The sequence below is a fragment of the Urocampus carinirostris genome, chromosome 7 (assembly GCF_059441175.1).
Source record: "Urocampus carinirostris isolate Australia breed hairy pipefish chromosome 7, RoL_Ucar_1.0, whole genome shotgun sequence".
NCBI lineage: Eukaryota > Metazoa > Chordata > Actinopteri > Syngnathiformes > Syngnathidae > Urocampus > Urocampus carinirostris.
In genome coordinates, this window is record NC_142355.1 from 22,858,750 (window position 1) to 22,878,885 (window position 20,136).

Genomic DNA, 20,136 nt, shown 5'->3' on the forward strand with positions numbered 1-20,136 from the left:
CATCAATCTGAGACCAGCGCAAGTGGACCAGAGTGGCAATCTTACTGGTTGAGTAAGCCTGGTTTGAAAAATTTGGATCAGTATAGTGAGTTTACTAGGAAAGCTAGACGCCTACGCCAGCATCGCTGATTGCAAGTGCTAGCTAAACAGCATAAGTGGCACTTAAGCACCAACAAAGGACTGTTAGTTGCTAATGCCAAAACCTTTGCTTGTTCTGCTAATGAAATGAAGAATAAGATTAAAGTACATTTACTTGTAAATCAGACTGTGGCTCACCAGATAGTCAAGTCACATTCCTTTGAAGCTAAACGGACATTTCAGATGTCTTGCTGCGTGTTCTTTTTCCGGGACCAGACCGAGCTGGAGAAAAGCAATGCAGTTGAGGAAGTTTATTCCAAAGTTTTAAAATAAAGACAAAATCAGAGCGCACTCCGGAACAGTCGATGGGAAGCACCCTCACATTAAGATATTGGCTAGGAATGCGCTCCCAAGAAAAGCATAGAAATTTGTTAACCAGAGTTTAAATAGGAAAGGGTTATGGATTTGCAAAATGGAACATGAAACACTAACTGGCACTTCTGGAATCTCGCATTACAAGGCAAAAGAAAGGAGAACTCCCTCTACAAGATTTAGTACTGCACACTCCTGAGACATCAAAGGCTGTATGAAAAGATAAGGGCGGAAGACCATTGCTGGGAAAGTACTGATAAGAAAGGATACAGTTAGTAAACATTTTACTAAAATATGGGGATAAACATGATGCGCATCTACAACAACCAAATGAACAATGCAATACTCAAAGCAATGACGTGATGATCAAACAAGAAACTTAATATAGCTGGAAAACTCATGTTGTGGTGACAACATACTCAGCGACCCATTTGAACAATCTAACAATATCCCTTAATCACAAAATGTCTTAAAGGACTGCACAGTTTACAATTACACCATCCCCTGATTTTAAACCAACCTGCGGGCAAGGAAAAACTCAAAACCTCAGCATGATGAAAATAACAAACCCTGAGAAGGGGCCTCAATACGAACCTCACTGCACATCACTGGGCCGGCAACCAAAATCCCAAGCTTTTCTACTAAAACCTTGTATTTAAATTATCTTTTTTCCCACTAATGACACCATCAGAATGCCACCAGACGTGCGTGAGCTGCTCAGGTCCGGACCCAAATCAGTGCACCCAATGCGAGCGAGGTCTGGTGCTAGATCCCAACACTTTGCTGTGTGGCGTCACCGGCGATGGTGACTGTCCGCCGAAGACATTCCTGCATGACGACCAGTTTACTTGCATGGGCTGCCACCGCCACTGCTACTCTTGCCAGGGGCTCGGCAAAGACGAATGCTTGACGTGCGCCCTCCCCCGATACCTGCACAGTGAGTCCCCACTGATGCTCCTTAACTTCTGCTCGATAATCAAATAAAAGGATCAGATACAAAAGATCTTTGCTAACCCCTGTTTTGAGGCGCAATTGTTTTTTATGATCTGTCAATATTAAAGGGAGAGTGTCTAATATTTAGTGCCTCCTAGTGGTACAAAACACTGTCATTCAAAAATAAATAAAATACATGAACCATCTTACCAATGTTAATTTTTATAATAAAATCATAAGTCGAGATATTTGTATTTCTTTAACATAGTAGAATCCCTACCTAAGGTCTCCGCCATGTTTGTCTGGCATCTTGCCGCTATGCTAAGCTCTTGGCACTAGTATTTCTTCGCTATAGACAATACAGTGCCACCAAGTGGTCAAATTACAAACTGGGGCTTTAAATGTATCATTGCTTACATGTGGAAAAAAACCTCCCAGAAAATGGTTTTTGTGGTCCTGAAAAAAGTATGAGATTTGGGTTTTTTTCACAAGACAGCAAGGATATACAATACCGTTTTATTAAGGTATTATTACTTTGTATGTTGAGGAGTATTTCATACTAAAACCGCGGGTTAGACTTCTGTAAGCAGCCTCAGTTTTGAGAGCTTGTTTTCCATTGCGACCATCGAACGACTCAATTGTTAAATTTAGAACCTGCCAATTCTCTGGCAACATGTTTTTGAACGTGATCAGAATAAAATTAGCTGTGGAGACCAGTGTTGAAAAATAATTATGAGTTTGTTATTAGTTACTTCATTTAAAAAGTAACAAAATTTCCCTCCAGATTACTGACACCCAAAAAGTAGTGCATTACTCTGAGAGTAACGATCTAGTTACACAGTATATATACTAACATAGAATCCGACCCCTTAACCTGCTTTAAAACGGCAATCTGAAGAATCAGTGAACCTTTCATATTTATTGGCTTGAGCGATCACTTAGTCGACACACACTATAGATATTAGGTCTCTGGGCTTCAAACCACTCTAAGATTTCCTTCTCCATTTCTGGATGCGTCCAAGATGTTTTCTTTTTTTTCCAGGCATTGTGTATCGCAAAAATAATTTTACAAATAAGAAGACCAAAATTCAACATATTTACTGTAAATGTATCTCCATTTACTGTAAATTAGGTTTGCCCCATTAATCTTGGACTGGATTGTTGCTCCTGTGTGAGCCGCGTCCCCTTTCCCATGCACTGCCTACCATTCGCTACTAACACAATACTAAATATGTACACATACCTGTCAACTTCTGCGGCTCCATGCCCATACAAACTGTCCTATTTTCCTTTACAAAATACAAAATAATCTTACACTGGACCCCCTGATTTGAGTATTTTTATAGTTGTAAATTTGTCTTTAAGCGAGTATATAGAGTAGGGAGAACATCTTTATGATAAAAAATCAGCATCCTCATATAAACACGCCCGACAATGTTGCTGGTGGATCAAGGTTTAATGTGACAATGTAAAAGATGCAGTATTCAACACTTAATGATATCGTATTACATGTACTCCATTTAATGAGTTGTGGAATCTTGCAGGAACGCACCATTTAGTAACCACAATCGTGTAACAAAATATTCTCGATAACGCATCACAGTACCCGTTATAGAGAAAAAAAAATTGTGTTCCAGGAATGTGTTCCTTTCTAACGCGCCCAAAACTGATGGAAATTCATACACTTTGGCTTTGGCTAAAATGCTATAGTATATGACATGAGTTTATGGAACGTACTCTTCCCTTTTCAAATAAACGAAACTTGAAATCCATTCGAAGCATAAAATATGAACGGATAACGAAATATTTCCTTTGTTGTTGTTTTTATTACTGATCGTGTGAAAACACTTTGGAGGCTAAGCTAACAAATTACAAGTCGTGTTTGCATTTTATCAACTATTTAAAGCAGTAGATTCCCCCCCAAAAAATCTAAAAGTCAAACAACACGATGTTGTCATTGCTACACGAAAAGAAATATTCAATCAGTGTTTTGTAGAAATAATTTATCCGTGGGGAGTATGAAAACAAAGGTGTGTTTGTGTGCTGTTTGGCAGACAGGACCTGCGTAAGTGAATGTCCGGCTGCTACGTACACCAACAGGCAGGAGGCAGATGGAACTCAGCTAGGTTTCTGTGTACCGTGCGATCACGTATGCGCCACCTGCACTGGGCCGTCGCCCAGGGACTGCCTCACCTGTTCTCCAAGATACCTGCGCCTCCAGCATCTTTGTGTCCGCCATTGCCCAACAGGGTAGGACCACTGAATGCAAGACTCATTGGGTCTTAGACTTATGTTTTGGGAAAGGTTTGACACTTCCGGTTTTAAACAAACACATATACCGCCCATCCACTCTTTGCACCAGTTATCCACAGAGCGATCGCAGGGGTGCTGGAGCCCATACCAGCTATATTGGGGCAGTGGGCAGGGGACACCCTGAACTGGTTGCCAGCCAGTCGCAAGGCACATAGGGACAGACAACTCACATGCTCATTCACACCTAGGGACAATTTGAACCGGCCAATTAACCTGACATGCATGTTTTTGGGAATGTGGGAGGGAACCGGAGTGCCCGGAGGAAACTCATGCAAGCACGGAGAGAACATGCAAACTCTGCACAGGGAGGCTAGTAGCTGGATTTGAACCTATAACCTCAGAACTGTGCCGTGGATGCGCTTACCACTTTGCCGCCGTGCCGCCTTAACCACACATTGTTCATTTTATTTTAACATTCCATTTCAATGTCAAAATTTTAGCATTTGAAGTGCTTTGCAAAAGTATAAAAAAAAATTGTTTAGTTTTTTTTGCTCCAATGTGGCTCTTTCAACATTTTGGTTATCGGACCTCGAGGCTAGCTTGATGTTTTTGCATGCAGAGCCTGTTAAAAAAGTACTGAGGCTTTAAATGGGCTACTTGAGCTTATTTCTTTGAGTTATACGATTATTTTGTATTTTTTTAATTAAAATACTTAAATTAACCTTTTTATTAATCTATTTTTGAATTAAATGTAATTTGTTGATTAGATTGATGTTGCTGTTACTTAATGCTTGATTTGTTTTTTCACCAAGTACTTGAGTACTTTTACTCATGTAATTATTTAAATGACAATTTTTGCATTTTACTTGAGTCATATTATTCTAAAGGCTCACAAGTTTTACTTGAAGACATTTTTTGGGCTACTCTACCCACCACTGATCATGACCAACCATCAAACAAGCTTGATAACATAAAAAAAATGGCCGCCCCACTACAATATCTTTTCTTTTTTCCGAAGGTACTACCAAGCGGGCTCCCACTGTGAGAAATGCCACCACTCCTGCGAGATATGCACCGGTCTGGGACCCGAGTCCTGCCGGGCCTGCTTGCCTCCCCTCCTGGAGCTTCAAGGCACCAAGCTATGCATGGAACGCTGCCCACAGCGCTTTTTCCGACGTGAGGACGTGTGCCTGCAATGCCACATCAGTTGTCACACCTGCACAGGTGGCCATCACGCAGCCGGCATTTGTTTCCCCGTGTGTCTCAATATTTCTTTCACGGAACATATGCTGAATGTGATTGGTAGGCGCTTCCCCCGAGAGCTGTGTGACGTGTGATAATGGCAGCACTCTAAAGGACAAAGTCTGCTATCCACGCTGTGAGGAGGGGGAGTACTTTACGGAGAAGGTAGGCCGCAAAAACGTTGACCACCAGTTGACCCCGGGATACAACATTAATCCCTTCTGAGCTTAAGTTTGAAAGCTGATCTTGACATATGGCGGGGGATGGAAACTATGGTGATTAGTCAATGCCATCCAAATGCCCCAGGTAAAAACATTTAAATTAGTGCAGTGGTTAGGACATTCGCCTTTCACAAGAAAGGTTTCCGGTTTGAGCCCGGTCGGAAACATTGGCCTGGAGATGGATGGGCGCCATCAGGGCACACCACAGTAAATGGTGCACCTACGACTCTATAGTCAAGGGATCCAACCAACCCGCCAACATGAACATGCAAACTCCACACAGGAATTTTTGAGGAATACTCTTAACACTTAATATCCAAGTCATGATGAACCTCACTTGTGCCCAACTGTTTGCTTGAAGAACGTTAACCGAACACAGTTCTGATGTTATGGGTTCTAATCCAGCTACCAGCCTCCCTGTGCGGAGTTTGCATGTTCTCCAGTGCTTACGTGTGTTTCCCCGGGCACTCCAGTTTCCTCCCACATTCCAAAAACATGTATGTCGAGTTAATTGGCTGGTCCAAATTGTCCCTAGGTGTGAATGAGCGAGTGAGTTGTCTGTCTCTGAGTGCCCTGCAGCTGGATAGCAACCAGTTCAGGGTGTTCCCAGTCCACTGCCCGAAGACGGCTGGGATTGGCTCCACCACCCCCGCGACCCTACTGAAGATAAGCGGTGAAGATAATGGATGAATGGATATCATCTGGATGAGTTTCCTCAATGTTCTCTTGCTTGATCAATGGTAGTCATCAAACAAAACTACAATAATTCTCTGCAAGTGGCGACAGTCGTTGGTGACATCCAGTGGACATTCTAAAAATTGCACGTCGAAGCTTAACGCAATCTTTCTTTCTTTCGTGTTTCTCTCTGCGTTTTCTTGAGTTTGACACATGTGTGTTAGAGCAGTGGGGCGGCAGTAGCTCAGGAGGTGCTTATGTTCTTCCTGCAAGAAAAAACATGAAAAGTGATAGGCATTTAAAAGCTTCTGCTTTAGCCCATTCCCTTTGGATACATGTTTATGTATTGTACTCAGGACCAAGCCTTCATGGGGCCCTAGGCAAAATAAGATTTGGGGCCCCCTATTACTTGATCATTTGCAAACCTACTAGAATTCATTCCATGTTCTACTCCAGAAGTGGGCAACTATTTGGAGTGGGGCCATATGTGATATGTTATATTTCTTTTTAAATAAATTTATTCCATCAAATTGGTTTTGAAATGACCATATCTAGAGCAACATAGTATAGGTCCCTGTTTTAAGCACTTCATTTGTTATTTAGTTTTGAAGTATTGCTGTAGGATTTTTTGAGTGTTTTTATTTTTAGTATTTCTGTCGGATTTTTATTAAAAGTTCTATAGTTTTTTTATAGTGTTACTGTAGTTTTATTTTTGTAGTATTTCTGAAGTTATTTTTATGAATTATATCCATAGTAGTATTTTTTTAAGTATTTCTGCAGTACTTTTGTTGTATTTCGAAACTAGAATTTTTGCTGTATATCTGGAGTATTTTTGTATTATTATAAAAGTTTTATGGTTACAGTATTTTTGTAGTATTACAGAAGTATTATTTTTTTTGTACTATCTCTGTTGTATTTTGTAGTATTTCGATATAAATTTTTTTTTTTGTATATCTGTAAAATTTCTGTAGTACAGTTTTACTGTAGTTTTTATTTTGTAGTATTTTTGTGATATTTCCGTCAGAGAATTTTTGTAGTATCGCTTTAGTTGTAATTTGCAGTATTTCTGTTGTAAACCTCTTTTAGTAGTATTTTTGTGGTAATAATTCTCTAGTAGTTTTTCTTACATTATAGTATTATGTATTTATATATTTTTTAGTGTTTTGGGAGAAGTATAATTGATGTGGAAATACATAAATGACACTGCCCGATGATTGCTGGGATGGGCTCCAGCACCCCCGCGACCCTACTGAGTATAAAGGGTGCAGCTAATGAGATGAGATGAGATACATAAATTATACTTCTACTGAAACATAATTTTAGTAGTTTTTTTCGTAGATTTATTAGTAGTATTTCCATTGTATTAATTTTGTCATATTTCTTTAATATTTTTGTAATTACTGTTACTGTAGTTGTCGTTTTGTAGTATTTTAGGAGTAAATAATTTTGTAATACAGTACTATTTTGTAATATATTATTACTGTAGTTGACACGGTTGCCATGGCGCCCAATTGGACTTGCCTGTGTGGCGCCAGCTGCGGCTCATTGACAGATTGGCTTACCGTCTATTTAGGCTCAGTGCTTTCATTTTTCCTTGGTCAGTTTGTCAACGAACCTCTGCCCCGCAAGATGTGGGTTTTTACTCGGTTCTGTTTCATGTTTGTATTCCCTGTCCGGTATTGTTTCCGTTTATTTTTATCCTGTTTGATATCGGTTTCCAGTTTCGTTCCTGTCTATATTTGTCCTGTTTATTGTTCTCTCCAGTTTTCATTCCCGTCTAGTTTGTCCTGTTTATTTTCGATATCCTGTTTTGTCTGTCCCGTCCTGTCCAGTATCTACCCCATCTGTCCGATATCAACTCGGGGCATTTGGTATCGATCTCGTCGGCCTCTGACTTCCTATCATTTCACGCCAGACTTCTGCCTAACGTGCATGACTCTCTATTTCCCGTAAAATAAAAGGCTTGTGTGAGTAATGTCACGCGTTTGGGGCCTGATCCTGTTCTGGTTCATGACAGTAATAGTATTTTTGTAGAAATTTTATACAATTTTCTTATTTTCAGAATGAAACCAAAATTGTATATGAGGTCCCCCTCGTTATATTTGATATTTAGTTTTGTAGTTATTGTGTAGTATTCTTGTGGTATTTCTGTAGAAGTATTTTTAAGTGGATACACAAAGTGACAATGGGGCATGTTGGCACCAAAAAGTTAACCGCTCTTGGGGCCCCCTAGTGATTGGGCCGGCTCTGATTGTATGATTGTGCAAGTATTTCATTCTTTTCTTTTGAAATTAATGGATGATGTCGATTTTTGTAGCCAGAAAGGGACAAAACACACTCAAAAGCCCTTATTTGTTTAACATCCATGTTTCCAGGCCACCTGTGAGCCGTGTGACAGTTCCTGCAAGCATTGCAGCGGGCCCGGACCCGACCACTGCCTGATTTGTCACCGAGGTTTCGGACTTCACGCCGTGGAGAGCCGTTGCGCCCGCTGCTGTCGAGCGGGAGAGAACCACACCGATTGTTGCATGTGCGACACCAGCTCAGGTGCGGTACACACCAGGGGTCGGGAACTCTTTGGGCTCAAAGAGCCTTGAAAGAAAAAAATTTGTATTTAATCTTGAGGTAGCCACACGATATATTTTAAGACAAAATCCAACAAACCCACTCAACCCGCTCTCCTGACAAACGCTGATTCTTCAGCTGTTTTTTTTCACTGTATCACGTTTAAAGATTTAATAAAATGAATGAAATAAGAGTAATAATGCGTGAGCCTGTGTCCCATATGAATATAAATATACCACTAATAAATTGTCTCCCTCCCGCAGTTATTTAACAGTGTTGAGGCTCATTTTGAGCGTCATTTTTGTCATAAATAATGGTTTCAAGGTGCGAGCAAAGTTCTTTTGTAAAAATGTCACAAAATACTGCAAACGAGGAGGATACCGTCCTATTTACTTTTGGCAGAAGGTGCGGGCTGGGCGCAAGAGAGAGGGGCGTGCACGGGCTGTGTCCATAGCTTCGCCCACTCCTACCGCTTACCCAATCTAATTGCTTTGGGTGCTTTGCTGGTGTTTTGGGGTATTTGTTATGTGTGTTTGAGTTTGTTTTCAGGCCATATCTGGCCTGCGAGCCATGGGTTCCTCAGGTAAGATTTTAGGCTCGGGCCCGAACCCAGCCCAAAATACGGGTCAGGCCTAAAATGTCAATCATTGGTTCGGGTTCGGACCGGGTTTCACTCTCGCTGACTTTTTTTTTTTTTAATTATCCACTCGTCATTTTTTTTATGCTTCCTTTTCATTGTGAAGGATTTGCACAGCGCATCCTGCACGCTCGTCGGTGCATGCACTGTCGGAATCAGAGAAGCGGGTGGAGTACTTACTTCCTCCTCCTAAGTCCTCACAAATAAGTTATGAAAATTCATACTGTGCGACATATACCATTGAGGTTCATTTTGACCTTTTTTTTCCCCGTAACTAATGGTTTTAAAACAAAGTGCGAGCAGAGTTCTTTTGTAAAAAATGGCACACAATACTCCAAACGAGAAGTACACAAATGTGTCTAGCTCCCACACAGAGGGTGAGAGAGAGAGTGAGAGAGCGAGAGGGGAGCTCGCTGTGTGGGCACATTTGCCAACGCCTACAGCTCACACAATCATATTACTCCGGGTGCTTAGCTGGTGTTTTCAGGTGCCTACAGTTGGTTCTGTGGGTTTTTATTGTAAAGTGTCTCAACAGTGAACATATATTGTTTAATGAGCTTTCCTTATACAGGATTATAGACGGACAGACTGACAGACAGATAGATACTTTATTCATCACCGTACGTAAATTCACAAAAATAAAAGGAGTTGATTCCTCGAATAAACGCATTTTTGTGAGTTAAAACCCATATCCATAGGATAAAAGGAAACAAAGTGTAGTTGTCAAACGGGACGAAAACACCAAAGATAGAAGCAAACAATAAATCACAAAAAGAGCTAAATAACACAGAGCTGCTGGGAAGGCTGCCACTCGCGACGGCACCTATGATCTATTTGTGCATCTATGGAGATGTACAGCCAAAATGAGGTCTGTTGGTACGACATCGTGACTGTAAACTGTAGTTGAGATTGTGCCATATTTATTCTAATGCAAACCTATACATTTCCATTGTGGCTTCGGTTTTGCATATGCTAAAACTTGAACGATATAGAGAAGACTCGCATGAGCCATATTTGATCTCAGAGTGTTTTTCCTGTTTTTTTAAGCTCTGTGCATGGAGTCAAAGGACTACTCATCAATGGACAACAGTGTCTCTGCAAGTGTTCTCGGTCACACATCAACCATCATACCAGTCGCCCTACTGGCCACCCTGGTTCTTATTCTACTGGTTTTCGCCTTGGCAAAAGCCAGAACCAGAAGGAGGCTCTGCTGGAAACAAAGTTACGAAAGACTGAGCGGCGGCCCCGAAATGCCACACGGCGTCCCCGAGCCAGACAGCGGAGACGAGGTGGACGTGGTTTACACCAGCCGAGGCGGCTCCGTGTACCGTCGATACAGTTTTATACACGAGCACGACGCAAATGTGGAAGTGCATGTGGATGAAACCACTTGCCTCAACCAGTCTTAGTGGGAACTCCACAAATGACCTAACATGAATTCCGGACTACAAGGCTTTAACCACGTTGCAACTTATGCTTTTTTTGCGGTAGCGCCGAAAAAAACAGAGAGCTGCTCTTTTCCACAATGCATACGCTCTAAATACAAAACACCATGGTGACTTATGGAAACATTTATGATGCCCTTCAAGAAAAATTAGTCCATGTTTTTGGCAACATTATTCATACACATATTTATTCATGTGTAACTCTGATTTGTATTTACATAATGAAGAACTCAAAGTCATTATACATGAATTTTTGCGGTAGTATATTACCTTTTGTGCAATGATTGATCACTCGAAAGATATTGATGATTCTAATCGCCACAGATTGGATGAAATAGGAATTGTACAAGGGTTGTGGCAGAGAGAGTGAAGAATCCTAACCACTACAGCTCCAGGAATATAAATGACATCACACTATTTTCATTCAAGATACCAGGGACGAATATTGGAAAATGGAGAAAACAGAAAGTCGTCCTGAACAGTAATAATAAACGCCAAAAAAAGCATGAGTGGGGAAATTACTCTTTGGTGTATCTGATGAATAATTGGACTTTGAAGTACATTAAAAAAACATTTTGTAAATTTTATGTTGGTATTGTGTTCATAGATTATGTTGTCAATATATTATTTTAATCATGGCCGCACGTATTCAATGTTTGTCAATTAGAATTCTTAGTTTAAGCTGAGAAAGAGTGAAACAGAATTTGAGACTGTTTTTCTAATTTAAACATGAGGGGTGCGCGTTAAAAACAAGTGCGTGTTGTATAAATACGGTAAAACCAGTGTTTGAAAATAACGTCTGGCCTTTGTTTTTGTTTTTTAGACAGGATGGAATGGTAGCTTGTTACAAACGTTTGCTTTATTCCGCTTTCGAAATGTTCGTTCAGTTTGAAAATTCTGGTTCGTTTGGCAATTTGGATACTCTGCAGCCAATCAGAAGCCTGCATTGAATAACTTCGTGCTTCCGGACTTTCTTGAGCGTTATAAGGTCATGCGTTTGCATATCATTTTCCAAAGAAGACATAAAGAGAACACAAGAATAATGGATAATTGGTTAGGAATCAGGTCAAAACCTCAACCCCAGAAGAAATATTCAAAAGAAGCTAACAAAATCTATGAAGCTACAAAACGTAAACGTACATTAAAAGCATCGTGGAAAGAGGAGTTCACGTGGCTCGTAGCAGACTACGCAATGCAAACATTGCATGAATGAAGATGAGTAAATACAAGTACATACTGATGGTAGATGGAAAACAGCGATGTCATATACATGCAATAAATGTTATAAGTAGATTTATCATTAACTTAATTTTAAAGAGTTGTTCTGTTATATATTCTGATTATCAATCCTTAATACTTTGCAACAATGTTTTTTTTTTTGCGATTAGTCGTCTTATTGTGTTTCAAGTTCTGAAAAATGGGGCAGGCAACTTTATGGCTGGTTGGCAACTTTTCAGAGTTGTCTGCCCTGGTGTCCGCTAACTTTTTCTCATGCGTTTCAGACACTGGCAATACATAACAAGAGCAAAGCGGGAGATTTGATTTAGTGATTTCCAGCTCTTTTTCCAAACCCGGCTCTTTTGGCTCGGCTCAATAAAATGAGCCAGCGCTTTCGGCTCCCAAACGGCTCCTCATATTTGTTTTGTTGCTTCAATCTCTATATTAACAATAATTATGAAACATTATGCACAAAATGGCTGAATGATTTAAACAATATACTTATACAACTATAACAGCTTTTCTTCCTTCACTAAGTGAATTTTTAACTCAGTCAAACTTAGCATATTTACAGACGCTTCCCCTACTTACGACCATTTGACTTACAAAAAAATGGTAGATACGAATATTTTTTTCGGGATGTTGAAAAATATTCAGACATTGCTGTAAGTAAGATTTTGTAATGTGCACCTTCTTCCGAGTAGAGGACCGTACTGTAGTGCTTCTTTCCGCCACGTGGCGCTGTGAGAGGTCACCCAGCATCTACCCCGAAGAAGAAATCCGCTTCCTCTTCCTAGTTTATGTGTAAACATTCTATACTGTATCTCCAGCGTGCCAAGAACTTTGACATTTTTATTGTTTATTATTTCGTACATCCATTTAATATGGTTGGTGTACAGTGTAAAAAAGAGGCCAATCGTTTCTTTTGAAATTAAAGTGCAATAAGAAAGCTTGATGCGGTTGAGAAAACGGTTGGTTCGCTTTTTTTCGGCCACTTTCTACCACGGAGGAGAAAGTCGCCTAACTGTTGAAGCTGATCTTCCAAATGTAAATTAAACTTTATTGATCTTTAAGGGGATGTCAACATTGGTAAAATGGCGGCGCCCTCTGTTGGCTGCGGCTGCATCGGCTCGCTACAACGGGTCAGGTGTATCGACATTTCGTTCTGTGTACATTGTTACAAAGAATGACAATACAAAGGAATTTATTATTATTATTATTTTATGTTTTTTTTTTGTACAAACCAATACAGGTTACTTATACAAGCTTTAAACATACTTATACACAGCTTGAACATACAAAATATAGCACTGAAGCAACTTACGAATAAACTCAACTTACGGACGATCGTCCGGAATCTACAGTGCATCCGGAAAGTATTCACAGCGCCTTAATTTTTCCACATTTTGTTATGTTACAGCCTCATTCTAAACTGTATTAATTTAATCTCTTATCTCAAAATTCTACACAAAATACTCCATTATGACAATGTGAAAAGTTTTTTTTTAACTTTTTTTTAATTTATTAAAAATAGAAAACTAAGATATCACATTTACATAAGTATTCCCAGCCTTTGCTTAATACTGTGTTGATCCAATAGCAAATACAGCCTCAAGTCTTTTTGAATATGATCCCACAAGTTTAGCACACCTATCTTTAGGCAGTTTTGCCCATTCTTCTTTGCAATAAGTCTCAGCCTCAATCAGGTTGGATGGGAGACGTTTGTGCACAGCCATTTTCAGATCTCTCCAGAGATGTTCGATCGGATTCAAGGACTCTGGCTGGGCCACTCTAGGACATTCACGGAGTGGTTCTGAAGCTAATCTTTTGAGATCTTGCTTGTGTGCTTTGGGTCGTTGTCCTGCTGAAAAATGAACCTTCGCCCCATCCTGAGGTCAAGAGCGCTCTGGAGCAGGTTTTCATCCAGAATATCTCTATATATTGCTGCATTCATTTTTCCTTCTATACTGAATAGTCTGCCAGTTCCTGCTGCTGAGAAACATCCCCACAGCATGATACTGCCACCACCATGCTTCACTGTATGGATGGTATTGGCCTGGTGATGAGCGGTGCCTGGTTTCCTCCAAACATGGCGCCTGGCATTCACACCAAAGAGTTCAATCTTTGTCTCATAAGACCAGAGAATTTTGTTTCTCATGGTCTGAGAGTCATTCAGGTTGCTTTTCGGCAAATTCCAGACGGGCTTCCATAAGGAGTGGCTTTCCTCTGGCCACTCTACCATACAGGCCTGATTGGTGGATTGCTGCAGAGATGGTTGTCCTTCTGGAAGGCTCTCCTCTCTCCACAGAGGAACGCTGGAGCTCTGAGAGAGTGACCATCGGGTTCTTGGTCACCTCCCTGTCTAAGGCCTTTCTTCCCCGATCGCTCAGTTTAGAAGGCCGGCCGGCTCTAGGAAGAGTCCTGGTGGTTCCAAATGTCTTCCATTTACGAATAATGGAGGCCACTGTGCTCATTGGGACCTTCAAAGCAGCAGAAACTTTTCTGTATCCTTCCCCAGATTTGTGCCTCAAGACAATCCTATCTTGCAGGTCTACAGACAGTTCTTTTGACTTCATGTTTGTGCTTTGACATGCACACTCAACTGTGGGACCTTATATAGACAGGTGTGTGCCTTTCCAAATCATGTCCAATCAACTGAATTTACTGCAGGTGGACTCCAATTAAGCTGTAGAAAGATCTCAAGGATGATCAGTGGAAAAAAGATGCACCTGGGCTCAGTTTTGAGCTTCATGGCAAAGGCTGTGAATACTTATGTAAATGTGATTTCTTAGTTTTCTATTTTTAATAAATTCAAAAAAAGTAAAAAAAAAAAAAAACGTTTTCACATTGTCATAATGGAGTATTTTGTGTAGAATTTTGAGATGAGAGATTAAATTAATACAATTTTGGAATGAGGCTGTAACATAACAAAATGTGGAAAAAGTGAAGCACTGTGAATACTTTGCGGATGCACTGTATCTCGTTCGTAAGTAGCGCAGCGTCTGCATTTGTGTATACTGTTCACCTACTTTTTACTTTGACTTGCCTATTTTGTCTATTTTTGAGGCAATGCTGCTTTTCAGTAAAATACTTCACTATTTTACATACTTTCTACTTTCATACAGTATTTACTGTGTGGTAGTTGGTCAATTGTTTTCATATTATTTTGTTTCGAAGTTTTGTTACATTAATAGTCTTCAATAAATATTGACAATTATGACAAATGCGACTGGAATTTGATGAATTAATTCTTCCTCTGTTGATAGCATCAGAATGCTGTCGGACAGGAAGAGGATTTCAGCTCTAATCACAAGAAGGAGAACAGATAATAAGATAGCCATTGCGTGGGCGTGGACATAAGCGAGATTCTCAGTTGGTCATGCGAGATCTCCTTCAGCTACTGGGAGGGGCGGGGGAAGCTATTGCCATGGCAGTGGAGTGTCGCAGAGGAAAACCACCCATCGTCCAATCCTTCATACATTGTTGTTCTGCCCGAGGGCCAGGATAACTTGCTGTGGTTGACGGAATAATGAATTCTGCTCTTTACCAGAAGATCCTGAAGGAGAACATCAGGCCATCTTTTTGTGTCTCTTGGCTCATTGGATCATGCAGCAGGACCACGATCCAAAACACACCGGGAATGGTGTTTGGCTAAAATAAAGTACATAAAGGTTCTGGAATGGCCAAGTCAAAGTCCGTATTTGTAAAATACTTCACTATTTTACATACTTTCTACTTTCATACAGTATTTACTGTGTGGTAGTTGGTCAATTGTTTTCATATTATTTTGTTTCGAAGTTTTGTTACATTAATAGTCTTCAATAAATATTGACAATTATGACAGATGTGACTGGAATTTTTTACCTACCTCAAAGGTCCTACTGAAGCTTGCTCTAGAGTCAAAATTGTTGACTTAAAAACGTAGGGTTCATTTACCGTGGTTTCCGCACTATGAGGTGCACTGGGATACAAGGTAAACCCCCAAAAATGAGTGTTTTGTGAAATCTTTTTCATATACAGGGCACACTGGATTCTAAGGGACATGGAATCTATCCTACAGTAAGAGCTAGGCTTGCAAACATATAAAAAATAAATAGGTTTTGATTAAAATAACTTATTTCATAAGACATTATTGTCATGTCGAGCATGGTCGCCTTGGCGACCAGCTGGCCCCGCCCCCTTGGCACCGGCTGTAGCAGATTTTCTCATTTGCGTGTGTGCTTCTTAAGGGCGGGTTTTGGGGATTGCGGGTTGCGGGTTCATTGCATTACTTTGCATTATTCTGTTCTGTTTGACATGAGGAAACCTGTACTTGACCGTTCTGAGTAAAAGCCTGTTTTGTGAGTATTCCTAGTCTGAGTTCCTGTTTGCCTGTAAGCCTGTTTTTGTTTTTGTCCCTGAGTGTGGGACGACTTTTATTTCCTTAATAAAAGTAACTAATCGTTAACGCGAATGAGTTCACCCTTCCTGCCTCCGATCTGGTCCGGTCCCGTGACAATTATTAACATTATGACATCTAGTTTCACAAGATGACCACGCTATGTTTCTAAAAAGGTAGATCAGTTACCGGATGCAGTCTCATATTATTGTGACTTTGCATTTCCAAGTTTATACACCGTATTTTCTGGTATATAAGGCACACCGAATCAAAGTCACACTTTCAATGAGTTGGCCAACTTACACTTTTTAGGTGCACCTTATAGTTCAGGAAATCAGGTAGTTAAATATGTAATTTAGTATGGCTTCTTGCCATATCTCAGTTGTATCAAATAAGACACACCTACTGCCTGGGCTTAAAATAAATACAAAGTAGCCTCTCCCAGTGAAGTTTCAATTGGGAGATTCATCGGGATCCTTCTCAGTGATGAAGCTCTCCAACAAGAAAAGCATTTTGAGCAAATTGTTTAAAAAACGAGTGTTTTTAGCGATCCTGATCATCGTCCTTGTGAGTTTTGGGGTTACAGTTCTTCTACCGACAGACTCTGAATTGATGACACGACGACAAATCGCAGCCGACCTGCCCGCCTGCTCTGCTATCATCTCTGGAAACGTGGAAGGCCACCAGGAGGACCTTCAAGCATTGTTATCGTCCAGAACCAGACGAGTGCTGCTAACTGAAGATTTCTACCTGAATGTGACCCAGGACTGTCACACTTATATCACACAAAGAGGGTTCTTCATGGTTCCTCTGAGTAAAGAGGAGAGGGATTTCCCTATCGCGTACTCTATGGTGATCCACGACCAGATCGAAATGTTCGAGCGCCTCCTACGTGCCGTCTACACACCTCAGAACATCTATTGCGTGCACATGGACAAGAAATCCTCTGCAAGATTCCGTAAGGCTGTGAACGCCATCGTCTCTTGTTTTGAGAACGTGTTTGTCGCCGCGAAACTGGAAAACGTGGTTTACGCGTCGTGGTCCCGTGTTCAGGCCGATTTAAACTGCATGGAGGGTTTGTTGGAGTCCCACGTCCGGTGGAAGTACCTGCTGAACACGTGCGGGACGGACTTCCCGATTAAAACCAACCGGGAAATGGTGCAAGCTTTAAAGGTGCTCCGTGGGAGGAACAGCATGGAAACGGAAGCCACCAACGAGTACAAGAAGCAACGTTGGCTTTATCACTACAAGGTCACCGACTCCATCGTCCAGACTGACGTGAAGAAAAGTCCACCACCTATCCGGAGTCCCATGTTCTCTGGGAACGCCTATTTCGTTGCCAGCAGGGCCTTCGTAGAATACATAATGCGGGACCGTCAGGTTCTGGCATTACTGGAGTGGGAGAAGGACACTTACAGCCCAGATGAGCACTATTGGGCTACTCTGCAGAGAATGCCCTCCGTGCCAGGATCCGTACCTGCTAACGCCAAGTACGACACCTCAGACATGCAAGCCATTGCCCGGGCGGTCAAATGGAGTTATTTGTCGGGGGACGTAAGGAACGGGGCGCCATACGGGCACTGCACGGGGGAAAACAGAAGAGCGGTGTGTGTGTATGGTATTGGAGATGTACCGTGGCTCTTGAAACAACATCACCTTCTTGCTAATAAGTTTGACCCAATGGTGGATGACGTTGCAATTAGGTGCTTGGAATCTATTCTGTATTTCAAAGCTTTACGTGGGGGCTAAAGCCCCAAATTTATGGAGGACCGATCCTGCCTTATGCAGAAATAAACGTATATATATATATATATATAAACACAATAGTCCCTCGTTTTTCGATAGCCAAAACACTCAAAGTAGAAACATTTCTTTATCATATACACGATTATACGTTGAAACCAAAGAACAATCCCTATTTACAGGCTCAAGCATTTATTTACCAAATAAAAGTACTGCACTTTAAGAAATGTTTTTTTTACGAATAATTATTGTAATGACTAATCATCATTTAAAAAAAAAAAACTTGCTGGCATTGTCACGACCAGCACACAGGGTAGAGCCAATCGCGTAATGTTGGTTTTCATGCTCTTTAAATATTGGACTAAACCATTCCTAAATTATTGCTACATCACCAATTGGACTAGACTCTACGCATAGCATGTTTGAAACACTTGAAATTAGGGTTTCAAATGTATCATTTAATCTCCCAGGTCATGAACTCATGAAAAGAGCAATATATGGTTCATGAGCCATAGGTTACCAAACCCTGCACTATAGCTTTGAAAATGATTGTAGTTCAGTGTTACCTCAGATGATATTTTATCACTGACCTGCAACTGGCTGGCAACAGTTCCGGGCGTCCCCTGCCCACTGCCCGAATATAGCTGGGATAGGCTCCAGCACCCCCGCGACCCTACTGAGGATAGTGGTGCAAATAATGGAATGATGGATGGATGGATATTTTATCACCATCATGTGGACATTATTGGGAGAACACAAATGTGTTGTAAAAATGATTTTACCTTTCTTTAGCATGTTGAGAGGTCCAACTTTATCAACGACAGAAAGCATCTTTCTCCACCTTTTGGGAGTCCAGAGTACAACTTAAGAGCGCAACGTATGTATTGGATAAATAGGCAGAAAAGGGGTGGGGTGCTGTTTAACAAATCTGATTGTAGAATGCAAAACAAGACGAAAATCCACGAATTAGCAAAACAGATACAGCAACTTATTTCGGTATTAGGCAAAAAAAACAAGTTTGTTTTTGAACAATACGTATTTTACGATGTGATACTAATATTTTTTCCCCAGTATCAGTATTGTCACGCGCGCCCATCAACGTTGAGGTCCGTCTTGTCTCCCAACTACGGGATGTCGACGACGACCAGATGATAAAGGTGCTGTATCCGAGTCTGATCAGTAGGTTTATCCTGCTACTGGTAACCATAGAAACCAGTACTGTTTTATGTGTCGGAGCATATCTCTACCCTAAAAATAGCTTGGAGAGGGATGGTCCCTGCCAGGCTGTACTTGCCCAAGACACACCACAGGAACCGGTGTCTCGACGAGCCTCGTGGTTAAGGATCCATGAACCGTGACTATGACACGTACAGAACCTACTGGTTCAATGTGATCTGGGTTCCTCCTGGTCCCCCCCAAAATAATAAATGTATGTGGCTAGATCAGGTGTCATCAACCTTTTAGAAGAGGAGTTATATTGTTTTTCTGTAACTGACAAGTATGAACTTATTAACTTATGCTATTACTATGTTGTTACTATTATGTTATTACCAGGTTGTAATGATGAGAAGGTTCAAATGGGCTAAGTCAACCACTAAAACACCAGTGTTGTATAAGGGCACAGAGTAATTTACATATCTGAATTACGTCAATGATTTCCCATGCCAGTTTGAAATCAGATTTCCGAGACAATCGCAAAGACCTATCACTCTTGAGCTATTTCCAGAACCGGTCCGTGGACTGTTCTGGTTTCTTCCTGCTTTTAGGTGATCCTTATCATTTCTATCGTATATCGTGATTTTGTTAGTCATGAATCACCTCGGGGAGCACGGCGGCACAGTGGTTCGTGTGTGTGCGGCACAGTTCTGAGGTCAGGGGATCGACCCTCCTGTGTGGAGTTTGCATGTTCTCCCCAAGCTTGCGTTGGTTTCCTCCGGTAAGGTTAATCGGCCGGTTCAAATTGTCCCTAGGTGTGAATGAGTGAGTGAGTTGTCTGTCTCTGTGTGCCGTGCAACTGGCTGGCAACCAGTTCAGGGTGTCCACTGCCCACTGCCCAAAGATAGCTGGGATGGGCTCCAGCATCCCCGCGACCCTACCTTAAATAAGCGGTGCAGCTAATGGATGGATGGATCTCATCTCATTAGCTACACCGCTTATCCTCAGTAGGATCGCGGGGGTGCTGGAGCCCATCCCAGCAATCATCGGGCAGTGGGCAGAGGACACCCTGAACTGGTTGCCAGCCAATCGCAGGGCACACAGGGACGGACAACTCGCTCGCTCATTCACACCTAGGGACAATTTGGAACGGCCAATCCACCTGAAATGCATGTCTTTGGAATGTGGGAGGAAACCGGAGTGCCCGGAGGAAACCCACAC

At 41.3% G+C, this 20,136-nt stretch overlaps 2 protein-coding genes across 2 annotated transcripts in view; both read left to right on the plus strand.

Annotated features, from left to right (window-relative positions):
- LOC148362707 (cysteine repeat modular protein 2) overlaps positions 1-10,422 on the plus strand; it is a 33,625-nt gene extending 23,203 nt beyond the window's left edge. The window contains exons 11-16 of the mRNA XM_088339317.1: positions 1,142-1,387; positions 3,438-3,633; positions 4,655-4,860; positions 4,943-5,043; positions 8,150-8,321; positions 10,024-10,422. Of these exons, the coding sequence (XP_088195443.1) occupies positions 1,142-1,387; positions 3,438-3,633; positions 4,655-4,860; positions 4,943-5,043; positions 8,150-8,321; positions 10,024-10,385 (1,283 nt within the window). The 3' untranslated portion in view covers positions 10,386-10,422. The remainder of the gene's footprint in view (positions 1-1,141; positions 1,388-3,437; positions 3,634-4,654; positions 4,861-4,942; positions 5,044-8,149; positions 8,322-10,023) is intronic.
- A 6,059-nt stretch (positions 10,423-16,481) lies between these two features.
- Positions 16,482-19,896, plus strand: gcnt3 (glucosaminyl (N-acetyl) transferase 3, mucin type). The gene has a single exon (XM_088340202.1). The coding sequence runs from the start codon at positions 16,504-16,506 to the stop codon at positions 17,764-17,766; it is 1,263 nt and encodes a 420-aa protein (XP_088196328.1). The 5' UTR covers positions 16,482-16,503; the 3' UTR covers positions 17,767-19,896.
- Positions 19,897-20,136: the final 240 nt, after the last annotated feature.